Below are 27,305 nucleotides of genomic sequence, written 5' to 3'. Positions count from 1 at the left end.
ATAAAATTGTCTTACTATTATTATGTTTAAAAATATGTTATTCATTTATTTCTTAGAATTAGAACGTTTTTTATGTTAAATAATTTTGTTAAAAATAATTTCTACAACACATTGGTGAAGCATTTACTAATATTCCATTCCATAAAAGAATAGACTTATTCCATACATTCAATAAACTCAGAGCCTTCAAAAACGAAAGTCGAATAAAAAATCTTGTTAGTCCCATCCTCATCAACTGAGCCTGTCGGGGCCTATTAAAACATCCACTATAGTCATAAAGGCTAGTGGTCATCCACCGCAAAAAACTATCGGAAGCGAATAGTAAAAAAAAACGTAAAAAATATCACTCTTTTTGAGTGTAGATTGTCGTGGTTTTGGACCCTATGCTGACGTTATTAATTCTTGGGCGGCCGGCTCGCCCGACCGCACCGACAATCGAAAAATAAAATAACAATCATTCATTTATATATGATCATGCTTATATTGTTATATTGTGTTACGTAGCTTCATTCATTATTATGTAACCGAATAAAATATGCACTTATTTTCATTGAAAATTTTTCATAACAAATGAAATTTAATTAATTCAGATAATTTATATCACAATCAATTTACCGTTGTAAATTAATTTATTAATTGTTAATTGTATAAAAAAGGTTTTTTTAAATTATGAATAAGTACGTTGCTATATAATTTAATGTTAGATATAAGCTTCAGTATGTAAGAATATGTATATAAGTATAAAATTATATATAACTATTTTTAATTAAATAAGCTAATACATTATGTTATTTATTGAATACGATTTAGTTACATTTATATATTCAACGATAATCGAATATTGTACTGAAGACAGTCATAACATTTGGTCACATGGCGACAGATACTTTTTCGCTATTTTGGCAATAATTAAGTTCAAAACCAAAAAATGTCAATCGCATTCGGCGCCGGGATTGAATCGAAAACGATTGATCCTTATAATAGTTTTATAATATCAATTGCATCGTATCATTTCTACATTAATTTTATTTTAAAATTTAAATTACAAATGACGCTTATATACTGTGGATTTGTAGGGAGAAAAACAGAAAATATAATAGATCTTAATATAATGATAGCCTGACTGATTTTGGCCACGGCGGCATTAGCAAGACCAGGGGACTAATTCTACTAACAAATTGCCACTTAATCGCAATCAAATCGAAGCGTGATCGTTGCCGTTTTTCCGTTTTCCTATTATTTAATTTAATTATCGACTTTTGTTATAAGAGTTAAGAATTAAGTTCGGTTTTGAGACAACGGTATACGTTATCATCATATCGGTTCGATTCCGATTCGAATAAATACAGATGATTCAAAGTTGGATCGGAATTGAATCGGGAACGTATCGTAATCGTTATAAATTAGCAGAATTCGACTCCTAGTCTGACCCCTGACGTGTATGCAAAATTTCATTACGATCGGAGGATTTGTGACGCGAAACCGTAACAAACAAACGAACTTACTTTCGATGAAGAGCCGGTTGGCGTGGTTGGTTTATGCTTGCCTTTCACGCCGAAGGTTGTGGGTTCGATTCCCACCCAGGACAGATATTTGTGTGCATGAACATGTCTGTTTGTCCTGAGTCTGGGTGTAATTATCTATATAAGTATATATTTACAAAAGAAAAATAGTATATGTAGTATATCAGTTGTCTGGTTTCCATAGTACAAGCTCTGTACAAGCTTAATTTGGAATCAGATGGCCGTGTGTGAAAAATGTCCTAGGATATTATTATTATTATTAACTTACTTTCGCATTATAATATTAGTAAGGATTCAAATAAGTTAAATAATTCATTTATGTACTAAATTTAATTTGATGTATGTTATAATAATAATAGGAGATTAAAAAATCAAACACGAGCAAAAAGATTTTAGTTGCGGAACTGAGTTTCTTGCCGGTTCTTCAGGGTAGTGTTTACATTCCGAACGTATTTTGTAACGATTCTAAGGTAAGTTAAGGTTAACACTTTTAAAATAATGTAGAAATTAGAACAATTAGAAAAAAAAATGCGTCTTTCGTAAACTACGGAATTCTACAAATTTAAATAAGAAATATTTAAATTAGGTAAATAACAAATAATTATAATATAAATATCGGATACAAACGCACTAGCTTAATAATTATATCGAATTAATTTAATCATTTTCTTAAGAGACAATTTACATAATAATTCCTTTCTATGCGCTAATATAATATTATCTAAGTTAAACAACGCGTAGGTTGACTAAAACGGTCCCTAATGCACTGATTACAATGAATAATTCAAGACGTGAATATACAACACGGCTCGGCCAGACTGACATAGCCTTATTTAAAATGGCCTTATCATTTTTATCATTCATCATATCAGCCGAAAGACGTCCACTGCTGGACAAAGGCCTCCCCAAGGATTTCCACGTTGGCATTTTTATCATTATGACACTTTATACAGGATTTATATTTTTTTATAATATAGGCAGGCGGACGAGCATATAGGCCACCTGATGGTAACTTGTCGCCCATAGACATTGGCATTGTAAAAATGTTAACCATCGCTTACATCGCCAATGCGCCACCAATCTTGGGAACTAAGATGTTATGTCCCTTGTGCCTGAAATTACACTGTCTCACTCACCCTTCAAACCGGAACACAACAATACTAAGTGCTTTTGCGGTAGAATATCTGATGAGTGGGTGGTACCTACCCAGACGAGCTTGCACAAAGCCCTACCACCAGTGAAGTTTGATTGATCTGCCAGTTACGGGTAAGCTTATGTCATTTCGAATGGCTGACATTGAAACCAAATTACTAAAATTAATGTTAATATTTCTAAAAGTTGGTAATAAAAACACAAAAATTAAAATAAATTTAATATTAAGAAATTCTAAAACAATGGCAAATACACGGATATCAAATTATCTGAAAATGTAATGTTTGTAATTTCACACGTTTAGTAACAGTTACTTCTTTTGGTGCAAATGTAACAACTGATTGTAAGTTGTCACATTAGATATTTCTTTATTCTCAATACGCGAAGCGAGCAAAATTATACTTCTACCCAATGATAGTATGTAATAAAGCATATACAATTCTTAAACGTATGACAATTTTTTATTTTATTTTAATAGGATCTCCAACAAGGAATACACATGACAAGCTTTAAATACATTATGGACTTATAAGTCTATGTGCTCAAATTACAAGAAGGAAATTACAGCATCCATCCCATAGAACTAAGTAACAGCTAATATAAATAGTAAAATTAAAATTAAGGACTTTACAAATTTAAAATGATACGACTTAAAGAACTAAAACCAAACCAATAACATACTTTCAAGTTATAATATTGATAGCTTGCAAATGGCGAGCTATCTGGTATGTACAAGTACATAAATTCTTTAACATATAAACTTTAAATTTTTTTATACATATCAATTAAAAAAAGCTCAATGTTTATTTTTCACTTTTTCGTGCATATATTTTTTTAATTTATTCCACACACAAACACATTTAAAATCTTTTATTCCAAGTATAATATTAATATAAATCAATTTACTGTATTTATTGAACGTACTCTTTTCGTATAGAGGTATAAAGTGATGAATGTGCTTGGTTCATATAAGCTGTGGCTTTGAACGGTTTATATAAATAAACTCTTATTAGGGCTACTTTGAATTACAATATTAGCTATTTTAGCAATATAATATAAACTATGTATATACGTAGATTTCAATTTACTGAAATTGATTTCGTAATATTTTATTTTTAAATTTAAATATTATTTTCATTAGTATAAATTATATTAGCCTTTATTATCACGAGAAAACTTAAAATTGTTTTTAAGTAGTTTGTATATTAAAGTACATAGTACTGTCGGTTAAGATAATCGCTCAACGCCTACTGATGTGAAGGTTGATCATCCCACTGCTGGTCCCACTTTAGTGTAACGTGGTTTCAAATTCTGTTTTGTGTCAATAAAAATTTACTGGATTTACTTTTGAAAAACTCTCAGTAGCCTAGAGTCTGTTAATGTTTCAAAAAGGACGTAAAACCGTTGTTCCTGCGGACCGGTCATTTTGGATTTACTACTATCAGATTATGAAAATGAGGAAATTGAGAGTGCATTTGTATTAGCGGGCGTACTTGTGCACATAATGTGTGCCGCTGTGGCCGAAATCGGTCAGGATAACGTCTTATCATTAATTTAATATTACTCCAAGAGCAAAGTATTTTTAATGCAAACGATTAAATGTAAAAATTTATTTCTGTTTAGTTATTCCTCTCCAGCAATTAATATTGTTTCCCTGATATGAAACGAAATAGCAAAAGGTTTAATTGAATATAATATATAAATCAAAATTAATAATAATTACTGTACAAATCATGAACGATAATGAATGAATTGAACAGAAAGCGGAATGCTGCTAGATTGACTTTATATAAGACGTCAAAAGCAGCCTAAAACTGCAACGGTTACCAAAGCCGTACGAAGCCCGCGAATATTCCAATACAATACCTCAATCTTAAATCTCCAGACAAAGCTTCATAAATAATAGAATAGACAAAAAACCGTTCGTGACTTATTCATACGTCGCAAACAAGCCCTCTGTCAAGCAAATCTGTCACTTATAGTGGCCGAGACAACCGCTTTCGCTGCATTAACATTTTATTAACATTTCCCGTGCGTCATTAGGGTTGAAATTTGAATATCTTTGGATCGGAAATGCACAAATTAAGCGAGTGATCTGTTACCAGTTGTTGTAATGAGCTGAAAGGTACGTAATGACGAGGACAACAAAACAACACTTGCTTACCTCAGCGGGCCGGGGTAACGAACGACGGCGATATGTTGTGGAAACCGCTTCTTCTTTAAAACAAAAGTGTTTAACAACCAACATTTGTTTTGGTTTCTTGATTTTTTAATTTTAAATAAATAAACAGTTTATGTAGAGAAGTGTTATATTAAAAATTATAAAAGGAAATTAATGAACATGTAAGTTTTATATAATATAATCGACTTGAAGATTTTTATGTAATAGGTAACCAGTGCATGTTCGATAACAGTTTGGCGAAATAGCTATTAAATAATAATTATTGATATAGTTTTATTTCATTGTATTTTCAAGCCATGATGATAACTCTCATAGTTGGTGGTAGTATCGTGGGACCAGAAATTCGATCTCAAATGACGTATCATATCATATTTGCATATGTATAACTGTTAGGTCAACATGTTACGTTAACAAGATATATTTCTCCCTTAATACTTTAAAACATACAAATTATTTCTTAAGTAAGATATAAAATCCACACGATCACGATCATTTTAATTTAGATTTAGAAACCGGTAACGGAATCTCATAATAATAATAATATCGAATAGCGAAGTTTTTTTTATATAAAATAGTAAGGCGAAGCAGTTATGCCACTTGGTGGTAAATGGGCACCATCGCTCATAGACATTGGTGCTGTAAAATATTTACTTCCATTATGAAATTAATCTATTTTTACTCTGTTACAGGGTTTTGTGCACGCGTGCCTGGGACAGTACCACCCACTCATCAGATAGTGTCCCGCAAAACAACAATACTTATTATTGTTGAGTTCCGGTTTGAAGTGAGTTAGCCAGTGTAAGACAGGCACAAGAGACATAGTATCTTAGTTCCTAATTAGTGGCGCAAGGGATGATTAATATTTCCTACAGTGTCAATATCTATGACTGGTGGTGACCATCAGTTGGACAATGTCCTGTGCCGAAGTATTTAAAATTAAAAAAAGCAGATGATTAAAAGCCTCCTCCATATAATGTATCCCTCCAATACTTATTAATAAGGAACGGTAGCTCGCACACAGAGACTGGCTCGGACTGCGGACACGGCGAGCGACATTTGTAATGATACTAAATAGTTGCGCGCGGTAGGTGCCCTGTAAACGAGTAATGCGTTCACAACTCCTGGACGGTGTTATACCGGATTGTTTTCACTTCTATCATGGTAAAATATGTGTTGTATAATACAATTTCTCAGTATTTGTGGGGGGGGGGGGGATAAATGTGTGTTGTAGTACGCGTAGTATATCTAATCGATCAATATATTTATGTACTACTCTCTGAATTTCGGTTACGGTCAATCAAATACAGGAGGAGAATTGCGGTGTTGCCCAGATTCCTTTGAGAATGGCCGATGTTGGCAAATCGGACAGAACGAAATGAAGCAATTTGTACAAGGCGAAATGCTAATTAAACATAATATAATTTATTTTCAATTTAAATTAATAGTTATGATAATAGAAATTGTCAAAGAAATCATTGTTTATTGCTTAAAACCGTCCAGTCAATAAGTCAGAAGCACCTATCTGCGTAATGTCTCAGAGCAGCATTTACATATTTTAATGAGCACCGCAGGCCTATCTCCAACTCCGTCCGCAGCCTAGATCATAGCTAGGGGCATTTGGTACATGACTAGTTTGTTCTTCGGATGCTATTTGTCGATTATCGTGTAAGGGTTTAATTGCATTGCAGTCTGCTTCAAGCTGATGACACTTTTATGGATTCGGAACTAAATCATCAACTTAACTCGCTTGATTAGACTTTTATTTAACAAAATTTACCAACTCATTGTATTCTTGTGTATAATTATGTAAGATCGATCGTCGTAATGGAAATTGTAAAAAAAAATGAGTAACGTTTGTATTATTTCAAATATTGTGACGTAATAAACACTACACCGCCATTAGAACATTTGTCTAATGCATTTGTGTAACTTTTTTACAAGATATAAAAAATCGCCAACGCGCTCTTGTCATAAAACAATTATTATTAAATGATAAGAACAGGTCACGACTATGTTTTTAAATTTAAGTCATAATAATTTGTATCCTCCATCTTTTTTCTTTAAATTCAATGATGTTAACATATGTTACAAATTAAATATGTTAAGTTTAGAATAGAAAAACAAATAAATGAAATTGCAATTAAATAAACTTCGTGTGCCGACTTCTATAAATAAATTCTACAGATACTTTAAGCATTATTTTGCTTTATTAAAAAAAAATAACAACAATTAAAAAAAATTATAACAATAATTAAAAAAAATGATAACAAACAGAGATACTTAATAAAATATATTTAATTAACACACGTAATAAATTTGGTAGCAAAAGTACTGAGTTACTTGACAGTTTTTCTCGGTGGTATCTACATTCCAAGCGATGCTCAATTTGAAAATGAGCATTCGATAGATAACAGCCGACTTGAATAAAGTATATTTTGATATCGTTTCCGCGGGCGAAGCCGCGATGGATAGTGCGATTAGGTATTGACTTTGTTGAGTTGCTTTCAGATATTCATGTATTCAGAAATCTGGTTGAAATTAGGAATTACGATAGACGTAAGGTACCTTCTTCTTAAAAGGGAGAAGAGGCTTTAGCCCAGCAGTGGGACATTAACAGGCTGTTACTGTACTGTACTGTACGATATGTAGGTTACTAAATCCACGTAAACAGAGTCGAGGTTACAACAGCTCCTTATAAATATATATTAGATATCAAATTAATTCTTGAAATAATTAAATACAAATTATTTAGTTTCGGTTTGGAGCATTGACCCGCATTGGAGCAGCGTGGTGAAATAAGCTCCAAACCTTCTCCTCAAAAAGGGAGAGGAGGCCTTAGCCCAGCAGTGGGACATTCACAGGCTGTTACTGTTTTTATAAAATTAGTACTAAAATTAGACTGTCGATGTTTGAAAAATGAAATATAATGGACTAAAATCAATTCACGTCAACGTTGCCATAATAATTATAGAACATACTTAAATATAATAAATAAACAAAGGCGAAATGAGAATGTGTTGACTTTGAATTCGTAAGCATATGAACATTCTATATGAAATTCATTAACAAAGCCACCTAATAACTTCCCCCTACCCCACCGGTCAGTGGGGGAGGGGGTTGACAAACAGCACCCTGTAATGTGCTACTGTTGAATTGCAAAAATCTCATTATGCTCTAACTGTCGTTATAGGAGTAATTAACTACATCGAACAGAGAAATACGTAGAGATATCATTGGTCTTACTTTTATATGGTACCCACCTATTTATATAGAAAAATGTATATATTTGTATTATTATTATTTATGTCTTAAATTCGAATTTGATTCGTTTAAGATTTATACTTTACGTCGCACGTAATATTTGAAGACGAAAGTTTTCAACCAATGCGTCTTCGTTCTTTGCCTTGATACGATGCCAAGGCGTTGACATTAAATGCTGCTGAACTATTGGATATGCTCACGTTTTGATTAAAGTAATAATTATATATTTTTTTTAATTTAATGTAATATTGTGTATAATAAATAAATTCAATCATGCTTTGGATTTTGTGCTGCTTAGAATTATTGTTCTTTTATCATAATGGCACACTACACAAAGGCCCAACCAATAATATGATTAAAATTTACAATTTAGTAGTGGAATCGATATAAGCAATTACCATATACAATTTTAGAAGTAAACATTTTAACGAATGAAAATCTTTTTATGATATGTAAATATCATAACTATTCCAAAATCTTTAATATACTATATTTGCATATTTTTTACGCCGTTAGTAAATATTTAGATGTATGACATCTCCACACATTGCGATATCCGCGGATAATTGTGTTTCGTATAACGAGTTTTTTGGCGTCGCGCACCTATCCGCGGTCTGCACGTTCACTTTTGTTATCTGCGCTTTGGGCCCTATACAGATAAACGATATTTATATAATCTGTTGACATTTTTTCCTTTATTTAATTTATATTTAACTCACTTTACCTGCACCAGACAAATTTTGTATTACTATGCTGTTTTGGGAAAAAGTTTTTAATAAAAATCTTATTAGTTTCTTTTTTCTAACAAATATTACTTTTGTTTTTTTTTTTTGAGTAAATGGACACCACCGTTCGTAGACATTGGCGCTGTAAGAAATAATAACCGTTCCTTGCATTGCCAATGTGCCACCAACCTTGGGAACTAAGATATTATGTTCATTGTGCCCGTAGTTACATTGGTTCAATCAATCAACAGCCAATCATTGTCCACTGCTGAACATAGGCCTCTCCCAAGGTGCGCCAAAGCTCCCTGTCCTCCGCCTTCCACATCCAGTTGGTGCCCACCACCTTCTTAAGGTCATCGGTCCACCTGGCTGGAGGGCGCCCCACGCTGCGCTTGCCGATCCGCGGTCTCCACTCTAGGACTCGTCTGTTCCAACGGCCATCGGTCCTACGACATACGTGACCAGCCCACTGCCACTTCAGCCTGCTAATTTTGCAAGCTATGTCGGTGACTCCGGTTCTATTCCGGATAATCTCATTTTTGATCTTATCCTTCAAAGATACTCCGAGCATTACACTTTACATTTTATATATTTACATTTATTACACTGGCTCACTCAGCTTATAAGCTGAAACGCAACAATACTAAGTATTGATGTTTAGCGGTCGAATCTTATAAGTAAAGTAGGTGGTACTTACCCAGACTTGCATAAAGAACCATGAAATAAACCATATAAATATAGCTCATAAATTAAAACTCTTAATAAAACATTTTATTCATTTCTAAACATTTATTACAAACTTAAAAAAAAATTGTAATTTTTAAAAACATTCACACTTAAGTCTCTTACACATTATTTCCATCTCTTTCTTACAATAATCTATTTAATCTATGAATGTGAGGTCATCATCTGCATCGTCAATTATCATATTTTCCGATCTTTTCGATGGTCCGGGTAAATTAAATATATCATCCACATTTGTTTTTTGCTTCTTGATTTGATTTTCATCATCTACTTCTTTCTTAGACGTTTCCGCTTTCACAATCGGTACTGTTGTCTTTCGACGTTTATCTTTGGATAATGAGTGTGTATTTTTACATAATCCATTGAGATGTGCCTTCTGTAATAGCAATGTAGTAAAAACGTACAACAATAATATTACTTTAAATATAGAGAAATAATATATAACCATTTCTAATGAAAATAATAATTTAGGAACCATGACATTAGGTCGCAATTCTAGCAGTCGTTGAGAAGTTATGGTTGCTTATCGAGGATTTTTTGAGAGCGTTTCTGAATCGTCATTGATCAGAGGCTGTCCAACCGAGATACGTTCCCGAAACAATAGAAATTACTAATTTTTCTTGTGTCGCACAAATATAATGGTGCTCAATGGATCTCACACAACAGATCTCAACGGACGTACTCTACATTTTTTGTGAAAAAGTACAAAGATTTCGTTGTTATTCCGTATTAATATTCCCTTTACAATTTTTTTAATATTAACACTAATATTAGTTGTTTTCAAAAGCAGTGCATGTCTGACGTATCCATCACTGAAGAGGTTTTCTTAAATATAATGGGGCAAACTAGCAGATGGAGCAGATTCCACAAAAGTACCCATAGCCGGGGGGTACTCCCTTGAAAGCTCCTATATTATAGCGTTTCAGGAAAACCGCAGGGGAAGATCGTTTCACAACCTGTACGGTGCACCAGCGGCAAGAATGATCATGAGACAATCCCAGCGATTTTACATCAGCGGCGAAGGGTGCGAATACGGAATCGTGACGTCTCGTAACATTCCTCATTGTACAAACTCTATAACACAGAGACAATGCTTCTCCGGAAAAAAAACTTATGTACTTCGATTTGTTAAAATTCACAGTTGCATACGTACTTTGATACAGATATATTGCTCAGATTTGTAAATTTATTTGGCATGCCATGTTTATAAAATAATTTTCTACCAAATATATTTGGTAAATGGAAAAATTTCGCAATTGCGATTAATCAAAAACACTTCGCGGGCCGCACGCATAATATTCTATCGAGAAGGACAGGCAAGAATAGTATGTAACTCTTTACGATTACATTCAATTTATCATAAATGTAAATCAAGAAATAGGTACTATTATTTAAACATATTTCTTGTTAAATAATATATAAAGTGGTGCAAAAAATCAACTCCATTTTATACTCCTGAAAAAGCTCTTTCTAAGTCTTACAAAATATTTGTAAATAAATCTGGATAATTAGTAGACAGTAACTTCAAAATGTTAATAAACACGAGAAGCCGCGTTAGATCGTCATATCAATTAATCATATCATTTTAACGTGAAAACAGCAATTGCATAAATAACAGCAATCATATCAGTTAGTTAGTTAGGTATTCAGAATCGAATTTAAATTAAAATTGCAATTTAAACAGCCGGATACCGATTCATTACTACAGAACGAAATGCAGCTCTTAAATTAGGACCAAAATGTGTTCATAGATTAAAAATTACTTGTTATCTCGATTAATATTATTAAAATCGATTCAAAACGATTATTTACCTTTGAAATCACTATAATGTAGTTAGGAAAGTATTCAGTGTAATATGTTTGCTTTTTTTTTTGCGTTCACACCTCAACGCTTAAAGCGATTGTGTGAAAAATATTTTAAGTATCTTTTTATTATTTTAAACTAAGTTACGATGATATCCGAATTGCCTATAAATAAAATATGGTTGGTTTTGTAACCTTTAAGCTTTCATTAAAATGTGTATAGAGAATGTGTGTGAGTCATTTAAAAATATATAATACATGCTTATTGTTATTTATTCGTCCGATTATTATATTCAAGAAGCGATCCTTTTTATTATAGACAAATCGTCGACGGGGCGTATGTATGTCGCATGTATGTGACTTCAACGATTCGTATGTCAAAACGATCGTTTTCTGATGTACAATAACGACTCGTTAGATATATAGTCACTTACCAATGAACTGTTCCTTCTTGCTAATAATTTGACATCGTCTTGATTTATCACCGAACGCTTCGCGTGTCTACGAAAAACATGATAAATTAATAGTAACTGACTACTGAGTATATAGCTTATTTACTATTTACTAAGAAAATTAATTACTATGGAAAAATACGTAAATAATTATTTTCTAAGATATATATACATACTATATACACATAAATCAGCTTGGAGACATTTTTGCGTTTTTAGTAGTGTAATACGTTCAGTGACTAAAACCGAAATAAACCGGTTTGCGCTAGTTAACACGCGTGCATGCGCAAGTGTCATTTTGTTTATTATTATTTTATTACTAATTACTTCATAATAAAATATATCGATGAAAGTTAAAACTTACGTCGCAAAAAATGTTACGATGAATCAGAATGCTATTATTACATTAGCTGAGGAAAAAAATAATCCTAAAACTAAAGAGGAAGAGACAAAATTTCGCCTACACTCTATTAAAGAGGAAAAATAATTTCAGAGTAGAGACGAGTCCTTAGATATAATAACAGAACGAATTATCGTTAACATCAATGATTTATCGGAAAAGCGAGGATGATAATGACTACGAAATGTGTGGATTTGTAGAAATTCATAATTAAAAATACGTTTACATGCAGTATTGAGTACCTATAAAAATATATACATACATGTCAAAAATTTCTTTACATATTTATTTTTTTATACCTCCACCCCCACTATTCACACACGGGCGCAACCGCTTGTAGAATCTAGTTAGTATTTTAATTTCTCGTTTTGGCTTAGATTATGATTAGTCAAACAATGCCGTATATTTTTATTTACAGAACGAGAGAAATCAATATTTCACAATCAATTTTATTAAGGAACGTTTATAAGTAAGACCGTTAATTTTATTATTATTTAAAACCATATAAATTACTTTGCGAATGCTTCTAAATCCAATCCGTATACCGATATTTTTCTAAAGACGAGTTCTGCTATTATTGCTGTAGCTGGCCTCGTTATTTCCAACCCAAGACAGTGAGTAGCTTCTGTGCAAATAGCTACAACATCCCGGTGCAAGGCAGTACGAACTCTCTGAAATAAATTTATTAATAGTGCCATCTATCGGCATTATGCCAAATTATGTAATTACAGCATTCACAGATAATTATTAAGTTTTTTTTTCGAACTGACTTTTGCTGTTGGCCCAAATGGCTTAGACAGCGTCACCGGGCGGGGTGAGAGTCTTTAAGATACTCAGCCGGATGTTGGGAGCCCACTTAAGGGCTCAGAATACGTGTGTCTTAAGGGCGCCTCCTATGAGGCCCAATGATAAAGTAATTGTTGAATAGATGTATGTATTATAATTGTTACAGAATATTTTCTACGGAGATAATATAATGTGGTTCAGTTTAATGCAATAATGTATTTTATTAATAGATTATAGTTCATATTGATATTATTATACATATTGATATTAAATTAAAAGAACTCATATAACTATTATTTATATAATTGTATCCACAAAAGTAAAACTAGCTTATATGATTTCAACTTTCACTTAAAGTAAGTAATAAAATACTTTGTATAGATAATACGAGAAAAGTTGAAAATTTGGCGCCTACCTGACCAGTTGACAAAGATTCAAAAAGTGTCATTGTATGAAGAATATTAAATTAAATACTTCACTAAACTATTTATCAATTGACATAGGTCCTCTTGATGTCTTAGTTTCATCCGAAAAAACTTTTATAAATCAACATAACCTTATAAAACCTTACAAATTATGAAAAGTAAACATTCAACACCATCAAATGTCAAAAACAATTTTTATCAGCATCTTAATTCTTCGTTTTACTAAAGGACACATGGAGTTTACTATACAGCCTAATCATTTAAGGGCATGTATACATATAAATTAAAGAAGTTAAAAATCGATTTTTGCTGTTATGATTTATGAAATTATAGTTTTTAAAATTTATATTAGTATTGGGAACCAGTTAGCAAAATTTTCAAAAAATTATAGATTATCTCAGCTGTAAAGGTCAATGTTTTTCATTCTTTTAATATATAAAGTATCATAATTAGTTTAACATGATATTCTGCATTATTAATTATTATTTTTTAACATTTAATTATAATTTAATTAACAAGGTCAAACCTTTCATATAAACCTGTCATATATAAAAAGGATATGAGTTAAGGCAACAAACGAGATAATAAAATGATGAATATGAAAATAGAATGATGCATGTTGTAATTTAATGTAAAAATATACTTACCAAGTTCTGCCCATTTCCATGTCATAATTTTAATTGTAATGTGACAAAATAAGAAAAAAAACTCGTAATCTTTTTAAAAAACATAGTTATCTACGGATAAAATCTGAGATGAGAATTAAAACAACGGTTTCACAATCTTCACTGCTGGGACATTATCTAAAGGCTTAAGAACGTTTTTAAATGACAGTCACCACCACACCAAATTGTTATTATTTGTATTAGATATAAATACACGAAAAAAAAAATCTCAAAAAAAAAATTAAGCCATACAACGCATGTTTATTGCTAGGTATTATTATGACCAAAAGATCGAGTTTGGAGGCTAGTTAAAAGGTGGCCGACCCCGAAGTCCTCAAAGCCCTGGTTGGGCCATTAAAAAATTAATAGGTTTTTCTATTAAGTAAATTCAATAGCAATCGGATTCTGGAAATTTAAGTGTTTATTGTGTCTTGGAAGCACGTAGTCATACAGGTACTTAAAGAGTTATCAGTTATGTCAGATTAGCCATCCCATTACATAATGAGAGCGAGGGAATAGAGAAGGCCCCTGCCTTGTGTTTGCGCTCGGACTTTAGCATTATAGTTCTGCGCAGTTCAATAGTCTCCCTGTTTCAGGTTATTCCGCGACAATTTAGAAAAAAATTGGTCCATATAAAAAAGAAACAAAATTCGGCTGCAAAACATTTTAAAATGAAGATAGGTGGTTAAAATAAGTCAACCAATTTTACATTTTTTTAATGAGCATTCTTTACAATTTACAATGTACAGTCCCATTTGATGTAATAAAATGATTTTATTCATCGAAAACGAAAAATGAATGCTACATCACTATGTTCTTGAAGTATTAAAAATTACTTTAATAAACTGAACAATTTAATACATACTTAATGTACATTATGAGCTGATTCATAAAAATATTTATTCTTTTAATGTAATGTTACAAATTCAAAACAGTTAATGATACTCTATCTATAGACATAAATAATTTTTGTTTTTCTTCAAATAGTAGTCTTTATGCAGGCTAAGAGACAAATTTAAAGTCGGATTTGTTGGCAGCATTTGTATAACAGTTTGTAGCGCAAAAAGGTTACGCGTTTAGGTGTCTAAACATAAAATATCATTACATATAATTATAATACATATAAAATATAATTTTACAGTATACATACAATAATGATGTTACCATTTGTTATATATATATATTTTAATAAAATGCAACTTATAAATAAATGCAACAAATGGTATAATAAATGAAATATAGAATATTGTTAATTTCAATACATGTGGTTGTTGAATTATAAGGAAAGTAATTCTTTATATTTTTTTTATTTTTCAAGAAGCAAAACAGAAGTAATTAAAATAAACTGCTTCAAATGCTTTTAGTTTATATTTTACACTAAAATGTTTGCTCTGTACTTGGCAAAACGAAAATGTCAAAAAAAGCTTGCGACATGATTAGAATGGTCAATTTTTTATTCCATGCTTTACAATTGTGCAATACTTAAAAAAATATATAAACTTATATACCTAATATAATGCGTTTCATGATTTATAAAAGAGAACAAACTAATTTGTTATTCAATAAAATTCAAACCTTAAATCATATGTAATATTATTTTAAGTAAAATTACGATGATGATATTTTGTAACAGGTATTACACATCTCATACTAAATAATTAGTATAAGTTAATATATTGTTAGTTTGGTAAGAGTATTTATATTTTTTAACAACAAATTTAGGTTTTTTAAAATATATTTTAATTCACAGACAATCTTTATATATATAACATCTGATCAGGCATTAAACTTTCTTCACAATCTGGACGACGTCTTCATCGGCTAGAACATGTTCTATTCCTACTTTCTGCGGCTGATGTTTAACGGATGATCCCCATACTAAGGCACTGAAAATTACAATATTCTAATTAAAAAAGAATTATAATACACAGATTACCCAAGTTATATATTGCTGATTATTTTATAAACTTCTTTAAATAAATGGCAGGGCTGAGCCGCTCTTGCTGTCTTTCTTTTAACCACACACAAAAAAGAGATAGCGATGCTGCCATATTAGTTTAGATATTGTGTAAAACACCATTTTAAAAACATATATAATTTTAAGTGAAAATAAATTATCTTAGTTTAAATTATTTGATGAATAAAAATAAAACATTGCTACACATATGTAATATAACACAAGTGTGTGACACTTAAAATCCCACGACAAATATAAACAACAAATAGATATAACATTTAATATCCCTAATTAAAATTAGGTTCCAATGATTCAATAAGGCATTCTTTTATATTTGTGCCTCCGAGTCATCTTCAATACTATTTTGAATTTGTATAGTAAGCTATAGTTAATACTTAAGCCTATTTTATCAATCAATGAAACAAGGTTATTATATTATTTTTGTAATAATATTATTAAAAGCATGGATTCTTCTCCAATAAACAATTGAGAGAATGTAATAATTTCTTTAATATGAAGGTATAAACTCCTTTAGAAATTGTTTCTATATGTATTTATTTATACCAGTGGAAATCATTTAAAGTTTATTACATAAATAAATACTTGAAATGTACTTTATTCATATTTAGACTTCTTATAAACTATTTGAATAAATAATACTTTAAAAAATAGTAGTTTATATATATAGCAATTAATGTGTTAATTATAATAAGACATATTATACTTACTATTTAAATTCTTTGACAATAGATCGATGTAGTTTATTACAGAAATCTTCAATAGATGTTCTATCAGCATGCAATACGACCGGTGCATTGTAATCAGGCAATTGACCTTTTGGCTTTGTATATATCCTGATTAGTTTCAGGTATTCCCACATCTTTTCTAACAAATCATCGAAATTCCATTTGTGGTGAGCGGATATTGGTACACAATGCGGTATCTTGTAGATTACATCAAGTTCTTCTATGCTTATTTGATCTAAAAAAAATTAAATTGACAATTAATTAAACAGATATTAATGTTAAGTAGAAGTTCTTAAAAAACTAGTTCGTTACAAAAAATGTATTACATTAATTTTTTTTTTATTACATTGCATTTTCAATAATAAAGATTATCACATTGTTGTAACCTTATTAGATATGTAGGAAAATTTTAAGTGGAATATGAAATGCTTAAATCTTTTCATGTAAATTGAGGAGAGATATGGATTTTTTTTAGTATAAAGTATAAATTCTTACCAATCTTGTTAAGCAGATAAATACATGGGACATATATCCTGTTGCCTTCAATAACATCGATCAAGTCATCACTAGTAGCATCGTAACGTAGTGTTATATCTGCATTATGGATTTTGTACTCGGATAGGATGGTTTTAACTGCTTCTATATCCAATTCAGATTGTGGACACTGGAAAGATAGAAGCAATTTTACATTTAATAATTTCTTTATAATAACTTTTTAATTGTTAATTAATGTCAAACAAGATAGTGTAATTATTAGTATGATCATTTTGTAAAAAAATTTTTTTTTTTTTTCAATTCAATAAAAGCTAATTTTATTTAAAAAGTCCTATCTAGTTATAAAAGAAATAATATTTCAGAAGAGAAGCTGTAATCAGGAGCTACATGAATACTATATAATTTTAAAAATGAAATTTTTAAAAGAAACATCACCAATGAATAGTTAGATTGTAAATCAATTATCTAACTTTGATATAAAAATTATTGTGATTATTTAATTTTTTATTTATTGTAAAATGTCTTATATGAGTTTTAAACACAACACAAAATAAATGTAGAAAATTCATAAATTCCAGTAAAACAACTTACAGTAGTGTTCAAATTGATTCCTCCTTTATCTTTTTTTCTAAAGTGTATGTTTGGTGGTTGTTTGTTTAACCGCAACCCAAAGCCTTCTAACTCATGTTCCAGAAGTTTCTTATGCTGCAATGGCTTCAATACATCAAGGACAATGAAGACAAGACTGCATGTTCTGGCTACAGCAATTACTTGACGACCACGACCTTTACCATCTTTTGCTCCTTCAATGATACCAGGCAGATCAAGCAGCTGTTAAAATAATTAGGAGTTTTAATTATAAATAAAAAAAAATTCTATACTATACATTGTAGTAGACATAAACATACAAATTTCACACACATTATAATGAGCCTAAAGTTAATTCAATTTAAAAAAAACTTGATCGAAAAACAAACTATTGTGTGATTTTCTATATTTAATACCAGACAATAATGTCCTCCAGATCGATTTCGGCCACAGCAGCTGATCTCAAGAGAGATTAGCCAAGTGCACAGGAGATATTATAGTGCACAAGTGTGTGCACTATAATAAAACAAAGGTGCACTCTCTCTTCTCTCACTCTTATAATCTAATGCCAATTGCCGTCCCAATGGATCTATCGAAATCGGTCTGGAGGACATTATTATTTAATACCTTTAAATGACCTTGACACACAAGTATGATGTGAATATCATAATATTCAGAAGTTACACAACCTAACTAAAACCTAAATAAATTATATAAAATATACTAGTTTTAGTATCTTTTCCCATATTTAATTAAGGGGTATGATATTTTATGTCTTTTTCTATACTCCTGATAAAATATTTGCAAAGTTTCACAATTTGCAAGATGTAAAAGCGAATTAAACAAACAATCAAACTCAACTTTTTCGTATATAATATCAGTGTGGATAAACACGTTTACAGACAAGATGCTTACAGCAGTGATTCCCCACCTTTTTTTTGTTGCGGAACATTTTTAACGATTTCAAAATTTGGCGGCACACAAAAAATATATAAGTTTAAAAATTATTTACTTACCTATAACACATTGCTTAAAATAGTTTATGATAATAATTTCAAATGTGCAAATTAATAAATGTACTACAAAAACAACAGTATGTTTATTAAGGGATTAATTACAAGTTAATAATAAGAAAACTTTTAATGCAAATTTGATGTTTTTTGATAATTTCATTAAATTTGGTCGTAAAAACAACAATGCTACTTTCATATTGTCTTCTTCATTTTTCTTTTAAAATCATCATATTATATAATAATATTAACTTATTATATCTAAAATTTGGCAGCGCACTTTTACAGTTTTGCGGCACATAAAAGTGCCGCAGCACAGTGATTGAGAATCACTGGCTTACAAGTTCAGAGCAATTGAATATTAACTTTTAAACTAGTTTATTTAGATTAAATAGTTTAGTTGTAAGTACAATATCTTCATACAAACCTGTATTTTAGCACCTTTATATTTAATACAGCCAGGCACAGTAGTCAGCGTTGTAAATTCATAAGCTGCTACTTCAGAGTATACTCCCGCTAAGTTGGATAAGAGGGTTGACTTGCCCACAGAAGGAAAACCGACAAACCCAATTCGTGCATCTCCAGTTTTAGCAACATCGAAACCTAACAAATACAATAATACTTAAGCATAGAAACTCAAAATGTATTATTAGTGTAAGTGATCCAAATATACTTGATTCAAGTAGGCTCTTGCGAGCACTTTTAAATAATCAGATAACAAGATAAAATTAAATTTAAATCAACAATTACACTTTCAAACCACCAATTATTTTTATTTTATTATTTATCTTGTATGAAAATCAACAAATACTATATTTATATTTTTTCCATTATATGATTTCAAAATAGGCTGTATTCTACTGCAAATATCAATATCTTAATTATAAATGTCAATAAATTGCAATAGCATAATTCTTAGTAAATATATCCCACACATTTGTTTAGCATGGTTTATTTACAATATATTATCTTACCTTCACCAGTGGCACCACCGCCACCTTTAGGTGTAATTAATTCACGTCTTAGCTTTGCCAATCTCGCTTTTAGTAAACCTAAATGGAGAGCTGTTGCTTTATTTTTTTGTGTACGGGCCATCTGAAAACAATCAATTAATCACTATAAAACTTATCCAAACTATTGATTAGGCCATTAAACCTAAAGCAGATATGATTTTTGTTTTTATTTCAGTTGATTTTTACTATTTTAATTGAAAATGTTATAACCTCTTGTACCAACCTCGGCCTCTATAGCGCTGATTTTTTCTAATATAGTACTCATTGTTGGGGATTTCTTAAGTTTTTAAGAATATATTTACTAATAATAAATAGCTTAGAGTAAGATTTGCTTAATTTTATGTTCTGCTTTCTACAATAAAATGAGAGCGTGTCAATCTTCCACAATCAGTCGGCGCGGAGTATGAAATTGACGTATAACATAAATGACATTAGATAGTGATGTAATCAAACCTTATATTTTTGAACGTTTACTTGTACATACGTACGTAATGCTTCCTAATTTTAAAAATGTTCAAAAGTCCAAATTCTCTCGTAAAATTGTATTCATGCAATTTAAAATATTTCTATAAAAAGGCTTTTTATTACATCTTTGTTATATAAAAGTGTATACTCTAATTTGTATACTCTAATTTGGATAATATTATTTTTAACTTATTGTAATAAGTTATTTTATTTAAAAATATATTGAATTGTTTTTTTTTTTATGAAAACATACCTACATTTCCAAATTATGAGTTTGACATGTGTAGAATCAAAATATTCAGAGTAGTGTTTATATCGTTCAATAGATGGTTCTAAAAGGCGTATGAAACGCTCAATTCACCCAATAGATGTCGCTAGTAACGGAAAGTAAATGGAACTAACCACGTGGAAATGCTTTTCCCGCAGGTTTGCGCAATGAACATAAAGTCTGTAGAAGAAACTCTGGGATATCGCTTTGGGCTCGTTTGAAACAGAAATGCTTCAGTGCAGCCTTGCGCGCCTTTGTGGCCGTGTGTCTCGTTATACAGCGCAAATGTAACAAGTTTACGAACTTAAAAATCTTCGATGTTGTTTTAATACATTCTGTATTAAATAATAAAATATGTGTGTTAGCTAAATAAAATAACTTAGGAAAGAAACTTATGAAATGATTTATTGTCTTATATTTGAAGTTTAAGCAGTTTTAGTAATACTTAATAATGAAATAAAAAGTGTAGATTAATTATTGTTTACTAGCTTAGGATGTCTATATTCAAATTATCGATGTTTCTAGTAGTTTTATTATTTTCGGTAAGTTTAAATACTTTTTATAATCTTTAATCATGTAGTAAATTAAATTCTTTAGCAAAAATATTCTTAGTTGTGAATTAAGTAAAGTAATGACAGTAATTATTATAGTAGGTATTTTATAAATATTCGGAGTATACTTTAATGTATGATTTTTTAATATACTTATTCAAAGATTTTTGATGAATGAACATTGAATTAAAGCTTTGAAATCTATGTATGTAATATATTTTTTTTATAAATGCATATTACTGTATTGTTTCAGATTAAATGTCGGCAGTTCAAAAATCTGTAAATACTGTAGAAGCTATATAATAATACATATTTCAAAAAATATTTCATGTAAAAATTTAAGCGGTAAAAATGAAGACTGAAGTATCATTCGTGAGTGTTCTAAATTTGATAAATTGAATTTCGAACAATGTCTTCCGTTGTGTCACTTGATGGACGGGATAGGCCGAATTTCTTGAAACGGTTGACAGCTAGTTGTATCAGAGCATCATGTTCCCAGCTCGGCTTAGTTGTATTAGTGGTGATGTATGTGCTTCTTGGTGCAGCACTTTTTGAATATTTGGAGTCAGGACCGGAGGTGCAGAAACGGTCAGCAATTCAACGGTCGAGGGAGGAATGTTTGAAAGAGCTTTGGGCGATCACAGGTATGTTTTTAATAGATATAAAAAGAAATTGATTATAACAGTTGCTTTTTACCTAATTATCAAGGAGTTTTTATCGACTTTAACACAAGAAATTAATTAGGTACTTTTGTAAAGTAGCTCTATAAAACTTAACTAATTTTGTAGTGAATTTTATGAGTGAATTAGTATTATTTTATTATAAACTTTGCCGTTTATTTGTATTTCAATTTATATTTGTGTGTTCAGTGAGATGATTTTCTGAGATTTATAAGTTCTCAGTTATTTATAAATATATATATTTTTTTTCAATAGAATATTTTATTTAAAATGATAATGTTTAGACGATAATAATGTTTTACAGATAATTTTTAATAAAAAAAAAGAAATAGTTTGTCACTAAGCTTTAGACCCAGAAGCTTAGTTTTGTTTCCTAATGTTTGTGACTTATAAATCTTTATAGGTCACTAACAGAACAAAAACAAACACTAGCATCTGATAGAGGCCTTAGAAGCTGATGGGAGATAGAACACGACTTAACAGAAATAAAAATTATGACGGAAGTTATCCTGTAATATTTTGTAATCCATTTAGATATCAACGTAACACTTAAATTAATTTTACTATACTTAATAATAAGGTTAAAATTACGTTGGTTATTTTATAATAATAATAACAAGAAAGTGAAATTCATGTTTTTCATTTCAATAATCTAAATGAAATGCGGGCTTATACATGCGTACATTCCGGATACTGCGAAGTGCAACTTATATACACGAGATGGCCCAATGGTAAGAACGTGTGAATCTTAACCGATGGTCGTGGGTTCAAACCCGGGCAAGCACCACTGAATTTTCATGTGCTTAATTTGTGATTATAATTCATACGGTGAAGGAAAACATCGTGAGGAAGCCTGCAAATGTTTAATTTCACTGAAATACTGCCACATGTGTATTCCACCAACCCGCATTGTGGCAGCGTGGTGGAACAAGCTCCATACCTTCTTCTCAAAGGGGAGAGGATGCCCAGGTCAGCAGTGCCACATTCACAGGCTGTTACTGTTGCTGTTGCAACTTATATAACAATTTTATACGATAAAACCTTTTCCGAAACGCGCTAACTCTTCTAAATTAAGTTTTATGTATATTAGTTTAATAGTTAGTTCAGATAGTCATTATAATCGATATAAGAGGTTTTTTATATGACTACGTTGCAAAAATGTATTTGTTGTGAGTACGCGCACATATTTATTATGCATTTTTTTTTAGATAGGTCGGTTTTTTTACTTAAATGTACTGTTGCGATTGTACCGTGCCGTATTATCAATTCTATGACGTATAAGCAATTACACTTAGATAACAGTCGTCTTTTCTGTATTGGACAAGTTAATATTTGAAGATTTTTTATTTATTTAGGTAGGGATGTGTGCAAGCTCGTCTGGGTAGATACCACACTCTCATCAGATATTCTACCGCAAAACAGTAGTACTTGGTTTGGTTGTGTTCCGGTTTGAAGGATGAGTGAGCCAGTGTAATTACAGGCACAAGGGACGTAACATCTTATTTCCTACGGTTTCTGGCGCATTGGCGAAGTAAGCGATAGTTAACATTTCTTACAATGTCAATGTGTATGGACATTGGTAACCACTTACTATCAGGTGGTCCAAATGCTCGTCCGCCTACCTATTCAATAAAAAAAATACTATTGTAATTTTCACACGGACTAAAGTTTGAGGCGGTGTAAAGTTCAGATTTAATATTTGACCTACCCATATAATAACAGATCCAACTTATTTATTTATATAGAAGTCTACTTAGAATACGCATATTGAAACATTGTAATAATAGAAAATAATTAACAAAAGCTTTTTAGAGTATCTCATTAACGCCTCCTTCGATAATATCCGTCATAAACCCTTGACAGGGTCGAATGAGTTATACGAATTCACAATTAATTGGATTCCACAATCAAACCGAAAACAATCGGGAGTTCAAAGTTATTAATGGCTGACAGATGGCGCTGACCGCGATTTCATTGTTTCACCTTGGTATTCATTGGATAGCGAATGTTAGTTCAATAATATTACTTGGTGGTTGGGAAATCTTTGGTTGAATATTGTTTATTCAAACCCTTCTAAATACCAATATAATCGTAAACTGTAATTATACTATATAAATAAGTATCAGTCCATATGTATAATATTTAACAATATTATTTTATAATAGATTATAACTGTTTTTTTTTTTTTTTTTTTTATAAAATAGGAAGGTGACAGTTTCCTTTAATATCGTTTTTCAATCCAAACTTTTAATTAAGTTTTTTTTACTCATAAGTCTACACTTATAGACTTGGTGGTAGGAATTTGTGCAAGTACGTATCGGTAGATATCACCCACTCATTAGCAGTACTCAGAATTCGGCTTGAAGGGTGAGTAAGCTAGTGTATCTACAGGCACAAGGGACATAACATCTTATTTTCCAAGGTTGGTGGCGCATTGGTGATGTAGTTAATATTTCCATGATGACCACTTATCATCTGGTGGCCCGTATATCCATCGGCCTACCTACAAGTATATTATATGGAAAAATAAAACAAAAATTAAAGAAATAATTTCTTGTCAAAAATAATAATGTTTTTTTGCCGTAGGTAACTCATGTTGCTCTTAATCTTTAAAATTAAATGAAATAGTTTAAACGATTGGCAGTATCAAAGTATATTTCCATACACTTGTATTGTGAAATTATTTAGATGTATTAATTTATTATATATTAGCTGACCATTGAAATGAAATTATGATTGTGGTTCGGTTAGTATTGAGTGCTATGATTAATTTACTGACGAAAGTCGCGTTGGCCACGACATCCGACTACCACGAAAAAGTCTTTTCATTTTCGGGTTAATGTATAGCCTATGATACTCACAAATTATGTGGCTTTCTATTGGTAAAATAATTTTCAAAATCGGTTCAGTAGATCCAGAGATTACCCCCTACAACCTCACAAACTTTACCTCTTTATAATTTTAGTATAGATTCGAACATTTTGCGCCTAATAAACCACAAAAACAACGAATTAAAATAATGTTTAGCGTATGTGCTGAATTGGCATTCAAAAACACCATTAAAATAATTATCTTTAAGAAATCACGAACGTCGGGTTCATTGATATAATGAAATCTCAGTGTTCTAATGACGCTGGTTCATAATGAGGTGGAGGAGGAGGAATCCTTAAAGAGAGAGGTAGAATTTAATTGCGTTCATTACCAACATAATATCAATGCTTATTAAATATGGTGCTTTCTTCGACTTTCGTGTGCTACGACGTATGACATGATATTATAATGTATATAAGTAAATAAATAAAGTTATTAATATAATAAAGAGATAAACATCACATCAGGCGGTAGGGCTTTATGCAAGCCCGTCTAGGTAGGTACCACCCATACCACAATATTCTAACGCTAAAAGGCAATACCTACCTAGTATTGTTGCAGTCCGGTTATAAAGGTCAGTAAGTCAGTGTAACTACAGGCACAAGGGGCATAGCATTTCCGTTCCAAAGGTTAGCGCGCTGGCGATATAAGGAATGGTTAATATTTTTTTTTCGCCAATGTCTACGGACGGTTCTGACCATTTAACATTAGGTTAGGGTAAAACATATTATAAAACCTCGTCTGTCTGTATGAAAGACAGGAACTCAAAAACCACCGAACGGATTTTCGAACGGTTTTTATCAATAGACAGAGTTTTTATGGGGAAGGTTTTAGTGTACCATTTATAATGGTTTTGTGTAGATTGGCTGAAATATGACGATTATGTTGAAATGTCGAAATTATAATTACGACTGAGAGCTTTACTGACGTTTGCCGCGTACACCAATAGTTATGTATCACGATATAAACGTTTTATTTAGACTCTTATAAAATAAGAACCCGTGCGAAGTTGAGATGGGTACCTTGTAAAGTAAAAACACATAAAAAAATAGTACCTAAGTGTAATAGTACCTAGTAGTAAACCTAGTTTTGTTGATGTTTATGCTAGCGTAGGGAAACAGCTATTATACTATATTAAGTCATTTAATGTATAATGGTTCATACATAAATCATGTATATAGCTAATGTATAATTTTTTCGTGTCATGTGTTTTAAATGGTGTTTTTTTTCTAATTAATGATGTTAACGCCCAATTACCTCACAACCTGCAACGTAAATAAAACGCCTCGCATTTATGTTAATAACAATAATTTATGATTATTTGATTATATTGTAATTATTATAAATAGGTAGGCGGTAATACGATATAGTTCAACAATTACTTGAATTGTCTTTTCTACTATTAATACTTATTTAATAAGAAGATGTGGTTTAGCCTTAAAATTCATAATTTTGACTAGTAATTGTTTATGTCCTGACCGATTTAAATCACGCCGAATATTCTTAAAGAAAAGTAAGCAATTATGCAGGAAATATTACTACGCATAAGGGTTTGAGCAAACATTGAATACTCCATATTTACAAATGAATAACTCATTGATGGTTCTATATCAATATAAAGTACTTGTAATCCTAATAATATTTCTCCTTTAAAGAGTCAAACTCAGGCGTTAGGCTAAAGTTCCATGTATTTCAAACATATATTAATGAGAATGACTTATTCCAGTAAATTATTTTTGCTTTGAGTAAGTTACTAAATATTTCATCTTCGTCCGAAAAGCGGAGTATTCGATTGGGTTAGAGAACATTAAAACATGTACACAAATCAATTGGAAAAATTATAGTAGGAAAACAGCATCAAAATCTATCAAATAAATACAAATGGAAGCCTTATGCAAATACAAAGAGAACGTTCCGGGGTTTATAGATGTAGTCTATTCATGGCCTTTTATATTTTGATTATATTGTTACGAAATTTTTCGGTTTCGAAAAAATACGAGGCCGTATTTTTGTACGTGGACGTTGGTACAGTTTTTATTTATCCCCAGAGAATCTTCTTATTTACGTTTTGCATCTTCATTTGTCCGTAACAGAAAAACCGTGGATTGTATATTTGCATGTTTATTTTTGTAATTGTGTAACGATATCTTAAATATCTTTAACATAAACGTATGCGAATAAGCTTCTGATATTTCATGTGGACTTTTCAAGTTAAATCTGTATGAGTATAATAACACACGGCGTTTCACCAGAGGTCAAATTCACGGACCATATACTATTAAAAACATAATACTATATAAAAAACTTGGAGTTAAGTAGAATTTCCCAAGAAATGTTTTGATGTGTTAATTATAAAATTCATTGCAATTTTTATTTCAAAATATTATATATATTTATACTTTTAACAAATAAAATCATCTCACCTTTTAGAATTGGAGCGACCTTTTAAGTGATTCAATGTAATGCCGGAAGAAAGAACAGGAAAGGTCGTTTCAGCGGACACAACTCAATATTTAATTTCGTTTCCAAGATGGATGGCTTCC

General features: G+C 30.8%; 3 protein-coding genes across 3 annotated transcripts in view; 1 reads left to right on the top strand and 2 right to left on the bottom strand.

The window, feature by feature from the left end:
- Positions 1–9,666: 9,666 nt before the first annotated feature.
- On the bottom strand, positions 9,667–13,587 carry LOC126773870 (centromere protein S-like). Its single transcript, XM_050495094.1, has 4 exons — positions 13,444–13,587; positions 12,756–12,913; positions 11,825–11,891; positions 9,667–9,963 (listed from the first exon to the last, which is right to left on the bottom strand). The coding sequence occupies exons 1-4, from the start codon at positions 13,474–13,476 to the stop codon at positions 9,727–9,729; spliced, it is 495 nt and encodes a 164-aa protein (XP_050351051.1). The 5' UTR covers positions 13,477–13,587; the 3' UTR covers positions 9,667–9,726.
- A 2,248-nt stretch (positions 13,588–15,835) lies between these two features.
- Positions 15,836–20,324, bottom strand: LOC126773839 (GTP-binding protein 128up). The gene is made up of 7 exons (XM_050495046.1): positions 20,151–20,324; positions 19,889–20,009; positions 19,342–19,517; positions 17,908–18,147; positions 17,317–17,485; positions 16,804–17,056; positions 15,836–16,004 (listed from the first exon to the last, which is right to left on the bottom strand). The coding sequence occupies exons 1-7, from the start codon at positions 20,190–20,192 to the stop codon at positions 15,902–15,904; spliced, it is 1,104 nt and encodes a 367-aa protein (XP_050351003.1). The 5' UTR covers positions 20,193–20,324; the 3' UTR covers positions 15,836–15,901.
- A 1,227-nt stretch (positions 20,325–21,551) lies between these two features.
- LOC126773807 (uncoordinated protein 58-like) overlaps positions 21,552–27,305 on the top strand; it is a 159,833-nt gene continuing 154,079 nt past the window's right edge. Inside the window, exon 1 of the mRNA XM_050494996.1 lies at positions 21,552–21,855. Within this exon, the coding sequence (XP_050350953.1) occupies positions 21,621–21,855 (235 nt within the window). The 5' untranslated portion in view covers positions 21,552–21,620. The remainder of the gene's footprint in view (positions 21,856–27,305) is intronic.

The sequence above is a fragment of the Nymphalis io genome, chromosome 15 (genome assembly GCF_905147045.1).
Source record: "Nymphalis io chromosome 15, ilAglIoxx1.1, whole genome shotgun sequence".
NCBI lineage: Eukaryota > Metazoa > Arthropoda > Insecta > Lepidoptera > Nymphalidae > Nymphalis > Nymphalis io.
This window is presented reverse-complemented; position numbering and strand designations above follow the sequence as displayed.